The sequence below is a fragment of the Lampetra fluviatilis genome, chromosome 27 (assembly GCF_964198595.1).
Source record: "Lampetra fluviatilis chromosome 27, kcLamFluv1.1, whole genome shotgun sequence".
NCBI lineage: Eukaryota > Metazoa > Chordata > Hyperoartia > Petromyzontiformes > Petromyzontidae > Lampetra > Lampetra fluviatilis.
Window position 1 is genome coordinate 6,970,709 of NC_136301.1, and position 18,475 is coordinate 6,989,183.

Below are 18,475 nucleotides of genomic sequence, written 5' to 3' on the forward strand. Positions count from 1 at the left end.
CGGGTGAGGAGTGTGCTCGCCTGGCAGTGGCACTTTCTGCCACCGCCTTAATCCAGCATCACTCACATTGCCGATCTGCACACAAACTTACTGCGACGTCGACTTCGACCGCATAGTTACTGCACCATATAGCCGATGCACCACGCGCACGCGACTTAATCAAGCCTGCGCTCGCCGCATATCGCACGCAAGTAACGGCCCGTTAATGCTCTTTTTGAATATGCATGAGTGAGGAGCCTGCCAAAATATTTCATCGGTACCTCTGCCAGCTCCGTCGGAGGCAAACTACGCCCTCGTTTATGCGAAGTGGGTGCTCCACGTGGCACATTCGATTCATTCAACAGTTGCCACACCGGTTCTTCATCCTCTCGCCGACAAAAGCCTTTAGCTGTTACAGGGGGGGAGTCGGCACCAACGATATAGCCACAACCAGCAGGAGCCATGAGCAACGCAGAGCTGGAAGAAGGCTCCAAGTCATCGCCACCGCGCACGGTAATTTGTGGTGTCATACTCAGCCTGCAGGCAACCGGTTTAAATTCAATTGTAACTTGAAAAATGTATTATTCCTCTCCGGTCGATAGATTCTCTATTTTTTCTCGCTCTCTCTCTCTTTAATGCCATCTCATTTGTATCGTTGCCTCGTTCGCACAGGGGTGTTTCGGCTCTGTCCGCTTACATTTTCAGCGTAGCCGTGGGCGCATGTCTCTCCAATGTAATTTCCTTTGGCTCGAATGATAAATAATCCGCGCGTTAAGTCAGCAATGTCCGCTGCTAATTTTCGAGCAACTCGCCGAACTGATGACACTGGCTGCATGGAACTGCCAGCGACAAAATTAGATCAAACGTTTTGTGGATTTCCCTACCGGCACACAGGTATACTGAAGCTAATATTAATAATGACATGGCACGTGTATGTCCCGTGACAATAATATGTATTTTATATACGCGTTGGGTGGACGAGAGTGTACGACACACAAATATAAAGATCCCCCGTATAGCCTGAACAGACTGTTGGGGCAAGTGCTGTTAGCGAGCACCTATGAAGGCGGCACGGCACACGAGGGGGTGGGTGGCCAGCACCACACTCGGACCGCCTTTGTCTCCCCAGTGGCGATGTTTACACACCACAAACAAAAAGAAGCAACTCTGATAATGATAATAATATGCACTTATCATTATCAGAGTTGCTTCTTTTTGTTTGCTTTTTTTACTACTTGTGTTGTGGTTATTGCAAACATGATGCCTTGAATAAAGGTGTCAGTTTTGTACCAGTTTAAAAGGGTAAAAACCTACTACTATATTTTGCCACTGGTTAAAGAGATCTCATAGTGTAAAAATACAATTACTTTACTACGCAAGTAAAAAATGTGTGTTTAATATTTACTTTTTTAGATGTAGGGCCCATTTATACTACAGGCCTCGCACTAGCTTAATCCGGCACTGGTTAAGAGATGCCGGTAAGTTACCCCTTTGAGGTGGTGCATTGAGCGAGTTTATTGACTGCTGTGAATTTTCACACGCGACGCTGAGGTCGCCTTGTCGTTTGTGGCCAGGTCGCTTTTGAAAAATAAGTTAACACCTCGGTGGGCTTTATCCTGGTAAGCTGAAACAAACACACAGTTTCGTTGTGTTTGTATATTGTTGTAAGTGCTTTGTTTAGCTTTCCTGTACTTGTGCACTTTTATCGTGTTCTTATATACTGTTTGTTGTCGTAACGTTCAGACCCCGTGTCCCTACCGGACATCTGTGGGGGGGGGGGGGGAAAGCGCTTTATAGCTCATCGGATTCCTCTTGCAGTTTAAATAAACATTCTGACACTAACACCATCACCATCATCGTCGTCATCACACACAACATACGTGGCCGTATCGTGAACCCGCTGTCGCTTGCGATTTTTTTGTACATGTCCAACGATGGAGTGGTAAGGACAACTCCACAAATTCTCCGCCTCTCTGTCTCTCTCCTGAAGCGTTGTGGGGAGCAGTCCATCGGCATTGCCATCTGTGTAACTCACTGCGCATGTGGCTATAACGCTCAAGCACAGGATGTAACCCGTATAATCGCCTTAATCGGAACGGGGGATTTATCCTCTATTGCCAAACTATTGCAAAGCCTTTTTTTTGGCAACCCTCTTGATCGATGTTGCCCCCGTTGTCCATAGGATACCGTTTTTAATTAGTAACAGCAATTGCCGACCATAAATACACTATGCACTTAATTGATATTGCAAGTCAACGCATTCGTTAATGACGCACTGTGGGCTGAAAGGAGAATACATACACGTGAAGACAAACAATTCCGACGTTTTTGGATCATGGCCCTTCCTCGGAGCACAAATGGAAAAGGAGCATTGCCCGAAACGTCGCATGTTATGAAGCGTGTCTAATTAAGGCCACGGCGTGATTGACTAGCGCGTTGACTTGGCAGTGTCTCATTCTTCACCTGAAGACGGCTGCTTGCGTTGTAGCCGAAACGTCGTGAGAATTATTTTATTTTATTATGTTTTATTTTTATTATTTTATTACTTCCCTTCTACGTGACTTTACCGAAAGAACCAAGAAGACGTTGACTTGTTGTTGATTGTTCACCACAGTCACACGCAGCAGCATCAGCAGCGGCAGCAGCAGTATCGCTAAAGTGATGTGAGATGTAATGTATCACTCGGTTGTATCGGCGGTTCTCCATACTGTCACAGTCTGGCTCAGGCGAAAGCGTTGGACCACGTTCAGATTTTTGTTAAAATTTCCCACTGATTCGCACGGTGACCCATAGACTGCCACGCAAACCCATAGACTCGCACGCAGACCCATAGACTGGTACATAGACCCATAGACTGGCACGGAGACCCATAGACTGGCACGCAGACACATAGACTCGCACGGAGACCCATAGACTCGCACGCAGACCCATAGACTGGTACATAGACGCATAGACTGGCACGGAGACCCATAGACTGGCACGCAGACCTAAAGACTCGCACGGAGACCCATAGACTGGCACAAAGACCCATAGACTCGCACAGAGACCCATAGACTGGCACGAAGACCCATAGACTGGCATGCAGACTTATAGAATCGCACGGAGACCCATAGGATGGCACAGAGACCCATAGACTCGCATATATACCCAAAGACTCGCACGTAGACCCAAAGACTCGCACGGAAACCCATAGACTCACACGGTGACCCAGAACTGCCACGCAGACCCATAGACTGGCACGGAGACCCATAGACTCGCACAGAGACCCATATACTCGCACGGAGACACCACTGCTGCGGCATCCGTCGTTTTTCAGCCAGTACTAAGGCTAGAGGCGCTCGGTTTATTGCCAGGGACGTGTTTGTTTGTACATTGTGCGGCGAACTGGTAACCGAATATGTTTTTTAAACATTTTTTTTTGGGGGGGGGGGGGGGAGTACAATACAGTTATTGCAAAACAACCCCCAGATGTGAACAACTCCGGATTTAGGGGATAGGTTCGTGTGGGTGGTGGTGGTGGGGAGGGAATGTGTTGTTGTTTCAGCTCCACCACGTGTCAGTCTTTTTTAAAAATATAAATGAGCTCTATGCGGCACGAGCGTTGAAACCCGATAGAATTGGTGGTGATGGGGGGCGAGAGACCGGGAGTGTGTGGGGATGGAATGGAGAGATAGGGGGGGGGCGGGTGTTTAATCGTTTGAATCTGGGTCGCGGTGCCCTTGGCTCTCATGTGGTGCTGCAATGCAATCGGCTCGGCCTGTTTGGGATCCGCGTGTTGCACACTCGAAATGAAGGACGCTGGGTAGGTGCTCGCCATTAACCACGTGACTGGTGTCCAAGTGCGGTTATTCAATAACCCTCCCAGCCACCTACAGGCCGAACTTGGTCATCGCATGCTGCTGGACACAAGTCCATTGATGCACTGCACAGCACATCAAGTTTCAAGTTTCATTTATTTGGTAAAGCCCTGTGAGCCATTCGGCTCTTGAATCGGGTGCAACCGCAACAAACAAACAAACAAAAACATGAACAAGAAAACATCTTAAAGTGACTATGTGACTATGTTTAAACAGAAAATCCAAGAAAAGACAGCAAAATATTGCAGAAAAAGCACCGTACACCAACGCTGTGTGCAAAAATCCTAGTGGGATGCAAGCCAAACAACAACAACAACCACAAGACAACTTAGATTAAGGCCATCAGTCTAACTCTGTACTACAACAAACAAACATGGCCAAACCGAAAAACTTTTCCAAAAATCACCAAAATAAAGCCATAAAAGCAGCAAGGACTTTCACAGAACCACACTTTACTCCCCCGTTGCTGCTGCACAAGGACATCATTAAACGAGTGGTCCCTTCCTAATGTGTCACACGTGGGACGCGCGATGGCATCTGCGGTTGCCAGAGGTGTGGACTCGAGTCATGTGACTTGGACTCGAGTCAGACTCGAGTCATGAATTTGATGACTTGCGACTCGACTTGGACTTGCATAACAATGACTTTGTCCCACCTATGAGATGTGGACTCGAGTCATGTGACTTGGACTCGAGTCAGTCTCGAGTCATGAATTTGATGACTTGCGACTCGACTTGGACTTGCATAACAATGACTTTGTCCCACCTATGAGATGTGGACTCGAGTCATGTGACTTGGACTCGAGTCAGACTCGAGTCATGAATTTGATGACTTGCGACTCGACTTGGACTTGCATAACAATGACTTTGTCCCACCTATGAGATGTGGACTCGAGTCATGTGACTTGGACTCGAGTCAGACTCGAGTCATGAATTTGATGACTTGCGACTCGACTTGGACTTGCATAACAATGACTTTGTCCCACCTATGAGATGTGGACTCGAGTCATGTGACTTGGACTCGAGTCAGACTCGAGTCATGAATTTGATGACTTGCGACTCGACTTGGACTTGCATAACAATGACTTTGTCCCACCTCTGGCGGTTGCACGCGGTGACTCAACAGACGCGCGGCTTTGTGCCCAACGTGACGGCGGCTTACTGGACGTCGGTCACGTGCCTTTGTGAACACACCCGGTGTGGGGCCGTCCATAAATGACGTCACGCGATTTTGGACGATTTTTGATCACCCCCCCCCTCCTCGTCACACGGCGTCACAAAAAGTCAGACCCACCCCCCCCCCGCTCAAATATGACGTCACAAAGCTCTGCCCCCCCCCCCCCCAAAAAAAACATTTTTCCATTTTGAAAATAAAACATGCTTCAAATCGCTTTAAACTATTGTCATCGTAGTGCGTATTTAATGTGGCGCTGCACTCTGATGTTGTAGGACATTTATTAAAAAGTATATTTAATTAAGTAGAACGTGTTGTCAATATTGATTTAAAGTTGCGCATTTTGATGTGACGTCACATTTCTCAAACCCCCCTCCCTCGTCACACATCGTCACAGAAGTCTGACCTCCGCCCCTAGGTGCGTGACGTCATTTATGGACGGCCCCTGTGCACATTGGGGGGGGGGCGGGGGGGAGGCTATGAGCGAATGGTAATCATAGTTTACCGGTATAAAGCGCGTTTCACCCAGAGGTCAAAAGGTGAGAAAGTAAAACAAAAAGTGACCGCAATTCTAAAGCCTGATATAAGCAGGTAGGCTCATGAGTTAACCACGGATACAAGTACCCCCCACCGCCCTCCCCACACTCCCAAAACACATAACATTAACAAGGAGAAAATGCGAGATTTACATATAATATATAATTATATGTCGGTTTAACACAGAGGTTTTCGCGACCAATAAAATTTTTTGGGGTTAGATCGCATAAGTATAAATGCGTCGTAACCCTCCACCAACCGACACAGCCAATTAGTGAGGGATTTGTCACGTTAACAAAACGCCAATTAATGATATATTTTCTTTTCAAAAAACGGGGTTACTAGTAGCAGCTGGATGTTGCCATGTGGTGGACCGTGGTTGGAACTCATTCGGCCTATTTGGGCTGGGTCCAAAACACACAAATGGGGCACCCGGAGAGGAAGAATATTTGAAGTTGTCTATATAAATTGTGTAAGTCTTTGAAGTTGTGTAAAGAAGCAATGAAGCGTACACATTAGACAACGCAACTCCTGTGTGGGTGGCTTTCCTGTAGACGGGACTGGTGGCCACGGGAGGTAATGACTGGGGTATCAGCTGTGAGTGCGAAGGGACTGGTGGCCACGGGATGTAATGATGGCGGTATCAGCTGTGAGTGCGAAGGGACTGGTGGCCACTGGAGGTAATGACGGGGGTATCGGCTGTGAGTGCGAAGGGACTGGTGGCCACGGGAGGTAATGATGGGGGTATCAGCTGTGAGTGCGAAGGGACCGGTGGCTACGGGAATGATCGAGACGGGAGCGTGGTCAGGTGACGGAAGCGGACGGTGGAGTCTGCCGGTGGAGCGAGCGTCCACAGTCAGCGAGAATGATCGAGAAGGGGGGCGTGGCCTCGTGTCGGTATAAAAGGGGGAGATGCGCGGGAGACTCGGGGCTGTTGCAGTGGGGGTCTCCGCCTGATGTCAAGTGAACGTGTCTTCAATGAAGTGGCATCTCAAGAGACGTGTGTCACGTCATTACACATTAAAAATGTATATACAGTATTTACATTTGGCATTCTAGGTGAGATTTGAGAACCAACATACAGCAGCGTTCTTCACTACTTTTCAGAGGGGGGGGGGCACTTTCGCCGACGATAAGACATCAGTGTGAGCAAGCTTGCCGCCACACATTTGAAACCATTGTTGTTGGGTTTGACAGCAGCACGATGATGATGATGGGGGGGAGGGGGGTGTTGTCACTTTTGTGTCTTGTCGGGGTGGGGGGGGGGGCACCAGGGGGGCCGCTAGTGGCCGCGCGGGGTCCTGTCATGAAGAGCATTGGCCTCGAGCCCGATGGGTGTGGGAGTTTGTAAGAACGGTAATTCAGGAGCTGCCATTGCCAACTTTGCAAAATTCCGGCGTGAGGTGTGTCTGCACCAGACACAGCAGTTGGCATGTCCGGCGGTGGTAACGCGTTCAGTGTTGTACACGGTACCTTTTTTTTTAAATACGAGAAAAAATGCAAAGTGAATCGGTTATCGCATCGTATTCTATTTTCATCGGGCGGTATAACCAAATGATTGCCACGAATGTTTGTCTAATTAGCACTCCTCGCACATGGCATGTACTCAAAACGGAATCGATGCCTATGCGACTTTACTTTTGCGACCAGATGAGAATGAGTGTAATCATCTCTTCTTCTCCAAGAAGGGGGAGACCTGGGATAGAGCACACAACAAAACACACAACGATGTACCGCACAAAAAATCATTTAAATGCGCTTAAGCAAAATTTAACAAGGTGGCCCAAAAGTTAGTTAGGACACACACCTGTATATTTATTTTAGCAAATCACAAAGGGTTGTGTGTACGTATGTTGAACTTCTTTCACACCATAACTAGGCAACCGTGCTAATCGTCGGTGCGGGTTATCTAATTAATTTGAGCAAATGTTCAAATTGACGACCATTGACATTAATGTATGCATGAATTATCTTTTGAAACGAATGTAGGATTTTAAATTTTGATTTAAAGCTTTCGTGACTGCAGGGATTCATATTATTGGTTCTTTCGAAAGAACTAAGAATATTAATGTAGGATTGTTTCTGTTAGTGACCGCTGCCTTCTTTAGCATGCGTTTGTGAAATGAATTCAACTCATTCGTCTTTGGGTATATTTTAATATTTTTAAGAGTCATCTGAAAATGAACAACAAAAATAGATATTAATGACGATCGATAAAACATTAACTCAAAGAATAAACATTTAAAATACGTGAAAGTTGGTGCTGCAAGAAACAAATGTAATGACTGAATATGTCCTGACTTTTGGGGCTATTCTGTACATTGGCCAGCCGATGTCGCAGAGCTGAGCCAATCGCCTGCTCACTTGAATTCCCCGACACAAGCTCGTGAGCACGTGGGACGACACATGGTGCAACCCAAGAACACGAACATACAACAACAACAAAAAATTAACCCGTAAAAACTAAGTTTTTCACTATAAATCCTTTATATGCGTGGCATCGGGGCGGCTAGAGTCCTCTCGTCCTCTGGCTTGAGATGGCTGCCACCTATGGGTCAGATGATTGTCTGGCAGCATTAAACAATTGGTAATTAAATATTTAAAAATGTTTCCCTAAACAGTGTAAAATTTTGGAAATTGTCACGCACAACGAGTCTGTGTGCAAAATGTCAGCTCGATTGGATCACGGGAAGTGGGTTAAAAAACGACCGAAATATTTGCACGGTCCTAAGCAAGCAAGCGAACTTAATATAAATGATTTAATAACGATGCCATAACGCGGCAGAATGTGTAGACAATTGAATAACTCAAGAGGTGCGGGGTCAAACTCGAAAGTCTGACCCAGACAGAGAGAGAGAAAGAGGCCTTCAGATGTTTCTTAGAAGTCACAGTGCATTTCATGTCGCAGATGTGCCAGGGGATTAGAGAGTTCTACACCGAGGGGACCGACAGCAGAGAACCGACGTGGGGCTGTAACAATGTCGTGTAAATTAGTGTAGTGTGTAGTGGTGTGTTGTATAGTGCAGTCTATAGTGTCATGTATAGTGTAGTTTGTGCTGTGGTGTAGTGTATCGTGTAGTGTGGTGTATAGTGTATTATATAGTGTAGTGTATAGTGTAGTGTGGTGTGTAGTGTAGTGTGTAGTGTATAGTAGTGTATAGTAGTGTAGTGTAGTGTGTAGTGTATAGTAGTGTAGTGTAGTGTGTAGTAGTGTAGTATGTAGTGTAGTGTGTAGTGTATAGTAGTGTATAGTAGTGTAGTGTAGTGTGTAGTAGTGTAGTGTGTAGTGTATAGTAGTGTCGTGTATAGCAACGTGATGCTGTAACAATGTAGTGTAAATTAGTGTAGTGTGTGGTGTAGTATAGTGTATAGTAGTGTATAGTGTAGTGTGTGCTGTAGTGTATAGTAGTGTAGTGTATAGTGTAGTGTGTGGTGTAGTGTATAGTAGTGTAGTGTATAGTGTAGTGTATAGTAGTGTAGTGTATAGTGTAGTGTGGTGTGTGCTGTAGTGTAGTGTATAGTAGTGTAGTGTATAGTGTAGTGTGCGGTGTAGTGTATAGTAGTGTAGTATATAGTGTAGTGTATAGTAGTGTAGTGTATAGTGTAGTGTATAGTGTAGTGTATAGTAGTGTCGTGTATAGCGACGTGAGGCTGTAACAGAGGCTGCAACAGCTCCACATCTGGGTGTCTGAAGCAGATTTTGAGTGACGCTGCTGCTGCTGCTGGTTAGTGCTCTACCGTGTGCCTTCGGTGCAAGTAGCGAGCCGAGGCGTGGTGGTGTCCCCCCCAATATATATTATAATTATATATTTTATAATTGTGTCCTTGCTGTAACCGTTACAATTTCGTAGCCGTCGACCCGTACAGTTTACCCCGTGTTCTTGTGCAGGGAAATTGCTATAAAATAGATTTCTATTTCTATGATTGTGGTTATGGTTGTACTTTATAAATCCTTAATCTCTGCCATTACACGCAACGAAACAAGAAAAGGTAAAAAAGAAAAAAACAGAGCAATGTAATACAATACACTATTAGACATTATTGTTAAAAATAAATAAAAAGTCAATCCCATGTGTTGGTGAATTTTTTTAAATATTTTAGGCAGGAAATGAGTTTTCAAATTTAGATTTTTTTTTTTCTGGGGGGGGGGGGGGGGGGGGGGGGACCCCCAGACCCCCAGACCCCCAGACCCCCTGGAAAATCTGGGTCCCCCCCAATGTTGACTCCATGGCTACGGCCTTGGGATGAACGTTGATATTTATACAGGGCACGGGGTGACCAATAAGGTCTGAAACGGTCTGTACTAAGCCAGGGCACTGATATGGGTTGTTGATAGCTTTGTAGATTTGAGGATGTTGTTTGATGATGACTCGCAGAGAATGGAATTACAGGGGTCGAGTTCAAGTTAATTTCAAGTTCATTTATGAGGTATAGCCCTGTGAGCCATTCGGCTCTTGAATCGGGTGCAACCACAACAAACAAAAAAGAAAAACATGAACAAAAAACATCTTAAAGTGAATATGTGACTAAGTGCAAACAGAAAATCCAAGAAAAGACAGCAAAATATTGCAGAAAAAAGCACCGTACACCAACGCTGTGTGCAACAATCCCAGTGGGATGCAAGCCAAACAACAACAACAACAACCACAAGACAACTTAGATTAGAGGCGAGACTGCACTGCAGGCGAGGCTGGTCGACACCCTCTGCTTCAGAATGAATGCTGGGTGCACCCCCATCCATTTCCGCTCCTGTGAATAAAAAAAAACAAAATTAAATTATTATTTCACTTTTTAAAAAAGTGTAACGCAATAATGCGGTGCAGTTGCATCATTGGCACACTCGTCGTCGGTGACGTCTTGATGACATCACGTGACGACGTGCACTGACGGAGCCAGTGGGGGGTGGGGTGGCACGTGCCCCCCCCATGATCCTATCGAAATCCCTCATTTCGATAGGATCATTTGGGTTTTTTAGTAATAAATCGGCATTTTGCGACCCCCACTGCCACTGTATAGCATATTATTCTGTGCCAAGGACTCTATGAGATGATAGGACAATAGTCTGAGTCCATAATTGGCAATAAGTAACGGCAAAGCGGCTATAAGCGACTAACAGAATTGTGCGCAGTTGCGTCTACAGTACACGACTTCCCTGAAGGTATTCACTTTCAGCGAGCGCGATGCCGATCACACGACGCGGTTCGAATTCGACCCTCGATCGATGGCTGCGCCATCGCCGCACACGCCTCGAATAAAAAGCAAGGGACAAGCCCTCACTTCTAGATTTGAAGCTTTCGTGACTGCAAGGATTCATACTCTTTGTTTTTTTCGGTAAAGTCACGTAGGTAAAACAATGAATAAAATATTTATTTTATTTTGACTCCATGGCTACGTGACTTTACCAAAAAAAACAAATAATATTAAGTCCTTACTTACTAACAACTCCTCTATCCCATTGGAACCTCATTTGCCAGTAAAAAATACAATTGTTTTTTACCCTTCTATCTGGCAACACAACTGACACCTTTTTTACAAGGAGTCATGTTTGCATAGACCACAATACCTGCAGTCATAATGCAAACAAAAAACATAACTCTGATAAAAGGACAGTGCATACTCTTAGGTTTTTTCGGTAAAGTCACTTAGGTAAAACATTAAAATTAATCAAAGTAAAATAAAATAAAAATCACGACGTTTCGGAGGCAACACAAGCCTCCGTCTTCAGGTGGAACCGTCACAGCCACGACAGCTGTATCAAGTAAATGAGAGATTGCAGGAGCTACCACTCCGTTTATATACATTATCAGAGTTATGTTTTTTGTTTGCATTATGACTGCAGGTATTGTGGTCTATGCAAACATGACTCCTTGTAAAACAGAAAAGGTGTCAGTTTTGTTGCCAGATAGAAGGGTAAAAAAACTATTATCAACTCCTCTATCATTTCTCATTGCTGGAGGGGTTGCCCCCCCACTACCTGTAAATCTTGGCTCAGCCATTGATGACGTGGTCACAGCTGGTGGTGGCCAAGGGTGGCACAGTCGGGTTTTTTACAATCGGGTTTAATTGTCTATTTATATGAAACCCGATCATCTGAGATTGGGAGAAATCCGGTTTAATTGGTTCTAATTACAGAACCGCACTTCGCCAACTTCTCAACGATGGGCTTCGTCCATTCCAAGCGAAGGAACTCACTGGCGGTGCCCACGATTGTGGAGGAGAAGCTCCTCGTGTTCATCACGACCAACCTGCCCGCCGCGTTCTACGACTACCCCGTGCCCGACGCCCCCCCCCCCCCCCCCCCCGAGTACGATGATAGCAGCACCGACGAGGAAGCAGCCTAAGCCTTGGGTCAGATCTTCTTGGTTCTTTCGGTAAAGTCACGTAGAATGGAAATAATAAAATAATAAAAAGAAAACATAATAAAATAATTCTCACGACGTTTCGGCCACAACGCAAGCAGCCGTCCTCAGGTAAAGAACAGGTCTGTCGAGAAGACGGCGTCTGAATGACACACCCCAGGCTTGGAGCGTCTATTTAAGCTGGGAGGGAGGAGGAAGAGCGCCTTGACAAAATAATTTGCATATCAAGAGGAATTTTAGCATATTTATGGGAAATTAAGATATGCGATTAGTACTACTTGTGAAATGCGTAGGAGGTTTGGCGCGGGGTTTAAAGTCAGAGTTTCGTATTCATTAAACCAGGTTTTAATTCCCCGAAATCGGGTTTAATTGTATTAAAGAAAAAAACGCGATGCCTGCCGCTGGAAAAATCGGGTTTTTTCAACTCATGGTAGTGGATGATGTGGGGGCGATCACATCCACAAAGCGCGCACGAGGTAACGTCGCTCTTGAGCGTCACCTGCAGGCGAAACAATTAATTTAAAACAAACAAAATTCCAAATACAGTACAGTATCACGCCACGGTATTCTTGTTGAAAGGCTGGTGGGTTTACTCTCCAACACGCCGGTGTGTCTGAATGACAGACCTGGTCTTCACCTGAGGACGGCTGCTTGCGTTGTGGCCAAAACGTCGTGAGAAATATTTTATTATGTTTTATTTGTATTATTTTAGTACTTCCCTTCTACGTGACTTTACCGAAAGAACCAAGAAGATGAATCCCTGCAGTCACGAAAGCTTTACATAGAAACGTAATTAATTGTACACGAAGCCCAGCCAAGTTAGAGCCTCACAAGTTTCCAAAGTTGAAGCAGTCCGCCACTGAGAAAAAAAAAGACATTGAATTTGGTTGTAACGGTTCCACCTGAAGACGGAAGCTTGTGTTGCCTCAGAAACGTCGTGATTTAATTTAGTTGTTTTTTCATTTTTGCTTACCTACGTGACTTTACCGAAAAAAACAAAGAGTATGAATCCTTGCAGTCACGAAAACTTCAAATCTAGAAAGACATTCTTCAACACACACTTACATGTAGGCTTTCGCGACCAATATAATCTATAAGAGGTTTTTCAGGTTAGATCGCGTAAATATATAAATGTGTTGTTGTTAAACCCGCCACCACCCAACACAGCCAACTAGTAAGAGTTGTCACGTAAACAGAACGTGCCAATTCGTCACTGGTACAGCACACCGGTGTGTTGGAGAGCCAAGCTGGCTGTCGCCTGATGAAGCTAGTTGTAAATACTGGCGAAACGTCGTACCCGGATTGTAAATGTTGTGGCTTGGCTCTCTCACACACCGGTTAGTGCTGTACTAGTGTAGTGGGTTCACTTGAGATACACACTAATTCAGGAGGCAACACGTTTCTTCTACGACCACAACGGGGTAACAACATAACCAGTAACCACAACGGGGTAACTACATAACTGGTAACCAGCACGGGGTAACTATAAAAACGGGTCAGGTCAGTCGGCACACTGCCTGACCCACGATGCCGAGCACGAAGACCGGGGCTGTCTGCTGGAATGGGTTCCATTCCAGCAGACAGCCCCGATGCGGCCCCGGGACCTCCCTTTTATGCCCCCCAGCGTAGCCTGGCTCCGCCCTCGGCCACGCCCTCTTCTGGAACTCGCCAGAAGGTTCTGGGCCCTACACCACGTGTCCATTCTGTCACCTTTGGCCCACATCCTTACTCTGTCACGTGCCCTTGCCAGCCAACCAGGCTGCTACATCCTCAGATGCCCCCTCTCTGCCAGCCACCAGAACCATGCTCCCCTAGGGACCCTTTTCCATGACATAGCGTAACCTTCTGGCAGGGAGGGCTCCTACACTCCCAGCTCTCCTCTCTATCAGTAACTGACGCTAGGTGCCGTAGTGACCCATTATATGTCACTCCACTCGTAATGAACTGGCCACGTTCTGTTTACGTGACGACCTTTACTAGTTTGCTGTGTCGGGTGGTGGTGGTGGTGGTGGTGAACGACACTTTTATATATTTACGCGATCTAACCCCAAAAAAACCTCTTATGGACACACTTGCATACCTGTCAACCCACTCCGTATTCTTGTACAGGGAAATGTAGTTTTTATGTCCATACTGCGTACAGCCGTTTAAATACGGGCAAAATTAGTTTTTTTTGTCAATATGTTTGTGTTTCCCCCTTGTGATGGGACTTTGTAGGATGAACGTTGAGATTCATAAGGGCCACGGGGTGACCAACAAGGTCTGAATTGGTCTGTAATAAGGTCGCCACTGATAAGGGGTTGTCAGGTATGCACCCGGTTTGTAAATACTCAGATCACAACGCAAATACTTTAAACAGTTTGGGCAAGTGCCGTTAGCGATGGGCACCCAATGAAGGCCGACACGGCGCACGAGGGAGGGGTGGCCGGCAAACACCACGCCTGGCCGCCTTTGTCTCTCACCCAGTCATGCTCAGGACCGGTTCAATTACTCGCCACATTATTGCTCGCGAGCGGGAATCGAACTCGGGTGGCCAGTTTTTGGGGGGAGGGCACAGTGCACAGTGCACTGCAGATACGCCTAACACATTTTTTTAGAGTCACCTGTCATGTATAAAACTTTAAAAAAATTCATACGAATCCAACACTATAGGTGTGTGTGGCCTTCATCCAGCAGTGAATTGAGCATGGCTGTACTGCTGGACATCTGTGAAAACGAGCTTGATAGCTCATCGGATTCCTCCAGTAGAGTGCATACATAAATAATTCTGATGGTGGGTTGGTGACATCATCCAGCAGTGAATTGAGCATGGCTGCTGCACTGATGGTGGGTTGGTGACATCATCCAGCAGTGAATTGAGCATGGCTGCTGTGCTGAAGGTGGGTTGGTGCCATGATCCAGCAGTGAATTGAGCATGGCTGCTGTACTGATGGTGGGTTGGTGACATCACCCAGCAGTGAATTGAGCATGGCTGCTGCACTGATGGTGGGTTGGTGCCATGATCCAGCAGTGAATTGAGCATGGCTGCTGCACTGATGGTGGGTTGGTGCCATGATCCAGCAGTGAATTGAGCATGGCTGCCACACTGATGGTGGGTTGGTGCCATGATCCAGCAGTGAATTGAGCATGGCTGCTGCACTGATGGTGGGTTGGTGACATCATCCAGCAGTGAATTGAGCATGGCTGCCGCACTGATGGTGGGTTGGTGCCATGATCCAGCAGTGAATTGAGCATGGCTGCCACACTGATGGTGGGTTGGTGCCATGATCCAGCAGTGAATTGAGCATGGCTGCTGCACTGATGGTGGGTTGGTGCCATGATCCAGCAGTGAATTGAGCATGGCTGCTGCACTGATGGTGGGTTGGTGACATCATCCAGCAGTGAATTGAGCATGGCTGCTGCACTGATGGTGGCAGGCAGCCTGCAACCACCTCGTGTTGTATCTGTGCCGTCTGACGCATGCGCAGTACAGGGGAGCCCCGGGGGGTGGGGGGTGGGGAGAGTCGCTGGTCGTGGATTCGACCCTCAGCCATTCATTGCCAAGTCAACTCCAGCGGTGCAACGCGGAGGGAAAGGAGCGAGAGAGAGAGAGGCAAGTAGCAGCAGGAGAGAGAGAAAGGAGAGGACAAGGGGGAGTGAGAGAGACAGAGAGAGAGACAGAGAGAGGAAAGAGAAGGCGGGGGAGAAGAATGGCAGGCGGCGTGGTTCTGTCGGCAAAGAATGCGGCCACCTCGATTCTGAGGTTGACGTCGCAGGCGGCGAAAGTAAGGATACCACCACTACCAACACCACCACCCCACCACCACTACCACCACCCCACCACTACCACCACCCCACCACCACCACACCACCACGCCACCACCACCACCACGCCACCACCCCACACCACCACCACACCACCCCAGCACCACCACTCCACCCCACCACCACCCCACACCACCACCACCCCACAACCACCACCACCACCCCACCACCACACCACCATCACCCCACAACCACCACCACCACCCCACCACCACCACCACCCCACCACCACCACACCAACACACCACCACACCAACACACCACCACCACCACCACCCCACCACCACCACCACCCCACCACCACCCCACCACCACCACCCCACCACCACCGCTGTTTGTTGATGGTTGTTGATGGTTGTGGTTCACAATCTTCTTCGTCTTGTGCGTGTGTCGGCGTGGTGATGCGGTGTGCGGATGTGTGACAATGGGGGGTGTTGGGGGTTATGGTGGGGTCTGTGTGTGTGTGCGCGCGTCTTCGCCTGAACAGCACTTGCCCCCAATGGTCTGTTAAGGCTACACGGGGGATCTTTGTCTTTGTGTGTGAAGGTTGTGGTGTGTGTGGTAATGGGCTGTTGTTATGGTGGTGTGTGCGTGCGTGTGTGCGTGTTAGTGGGGAGCGGTGGTGCAGCGGTTAACACGCTGTGCTCTGAATCAGCCGGCAGATTTTGGCTCACGGAGCAAGCGCACGTGGCGACACATTTCGAACCGGTCTTTGGGGCCCTCCCCTAGGTCGACGCGGTCTGAAATGAGCCAAGGGGGGTACACGCTTTGGTGTGTACACGTCAGCGCCGGGGAGACAAAGGCGGCCGGGCGTGGTGTTGTGGCAACCTCGCCGTGCCTCGTTGACGCTGCGACTCGCTCTTAACAAACAGCACTCGCCCACCCCATTCACCCCATCCATCCCATCCACCCCCATCCATCCCATCCACCCCCATCCACCCCATCCACCCCCATCCACCCCATCCACCCCCATTCATCCCATCCACCCCCATCCACCCCCATTCATCCCATCCACCCCCATCCACCCCCATTCATCCCATCCACCCCCATCCACCCCCATTCATCCCATCCACCCCCATCCACCCCCATCCACCCCATCCACCCCCATTCATCCCATCCACCCCCATCCACCCCCATTCATCCCATCCACCCCCATCCACCCCCATTCATCCCATCCACCCCCATCCACCCCCATCCACCCCCATTCATCCCATCCACCCCCATCCACCCCCATCCACCCCCATTCATCCCATCCATCCCATACATCCCATCCACCCCCATCCACCCCCATCCACCCCATCCACCCCCATCCACCCCCATTCATCCCATCCATCCCATACATCCCATCCACCCCATCCACCCCATACATCCCATCCACCCCCATCCACCCCCATTCATCCCATCCACCCCCATCCACCCCCATTCATCCCATCCATCCCATCCTTCCCATCCACCACATCCACCCCATCCATCCCATCCACCCCCATCCACCCCCATTCATCCCATCCACCCCCATCCACCCCCATCCACCCCATCCACCCCATCCACCCCCATCCATCCCATCCACCCCCATCCACCCCCATTCATCCCATCCACCCCATCCATCCCATCCCCATCCATCCCATCCATCCCATACATCCCATTGACCCCATCCACCCCATCCATCCCATCCATCCCATACAACCCATCCATCCCATACAACCCATCCATCCCATCCACCCCATCCATCCCCATCCACCACATCCATCCCATCCACCCCATCCACCGCATCCATCCCATCCATCCCATCCACCGCATCCATCCCATCCATCCCATCCACCACATCCATCCCCATCCATCCCATCCACCACATCCATCCCCATCCATTCCATCCACCCCATCCATCCCCATCCACCACATCCATCCCATCCACCCCATCCACCGCATCCATCCCCATCCATCCCATCCATCCCATCCATCCCATCCACCGCATCCATCCCCATCCATCCCATCCACCACATCCATCCCCATCCACCACATCCATCCCTTCCATCCCATCCATCCCATCCACCCCATCCACCCCATACATCCCATCCTTCCCATCCACCACATCCATCCCATCCACCCCATCCATCCCATCCACCCCATACATCCCATACTTCCCATCCACCCCATCCACCCCATACATCCCATCTTTCCCATCCACCCCATCCACCCCATCCATCCCATCCATCCCATCCACCCCATACATCCCATCTTTCCCATCCACCCCATCCACCCCATCCACCCCATACACCCCATCCATCCCATCCATCCCATCCACCCCATACATCCCATCTTTCCCATCCACCCCATCCACCCCATCCACCCCATCCATCCCATCCACCCCATCCATCCAATCCACCCCATACATCCCATCCTTCCCATTCACCCCATCCACCCCATCCTTCCCATCCTTCCCATCCACCCCATCCATCCCATCCACCCCATCCACCCCATACATCCCATCCACCCCATACATCCCATCCACCCCATACACCCCATCCATCCCATACACCCCATGCACCCCATGCATCCCATCCACCCCATCCACCCCATCCCATTCACCCCATCCACCCCATCCATCACAAGCAGCCTCTGAAAAGGCTTGCACCGGGGGTGGAAATCTTTGCCCATTTACGGGGCCCTTGGTTTATTGCGCCAGTTGAGGTTTGCGGATGTGGTGGTGGGTTGGTGGCAGGGTGGCGTGGTCGTGATGGGTGTTAAGTGTGTTGTGGTGGTGGTGTG

At 48.6% G+C, this 18,475-nt stretch overlaps 1 protein-coding gene across 2 annotated transcripts in view; it reads left to right on the top strand.

Moving 5' to 3' along the window:
- Positions 1-343: 343 nt before the first annotated feature.
- Positions 344-18,475, top strand: part of LOC144942350 (branched-chain-amino-acid aminotransferase, cytosolic-like) — a 55,056-nt gene continuing 36,924 nt past the window's right edge. Inside the window, exon 1 of one of the 2 annotated variants that reach the window (XM_078869174.1) lies at positions 344-492. In XM_078869174.1, coding sequence (XP_078725300.1) covers positions 442-492 — 51 coding nt within the window. In that variant the 5' untranslated portion in view covers positions 344-441. Of the gene's footprint in view, positions 493-15,414; positions 15,670-18,475 lie in introns of those variants that run through there. The other variant, XM_078869173.1, reaches the window with a different exon arrangement.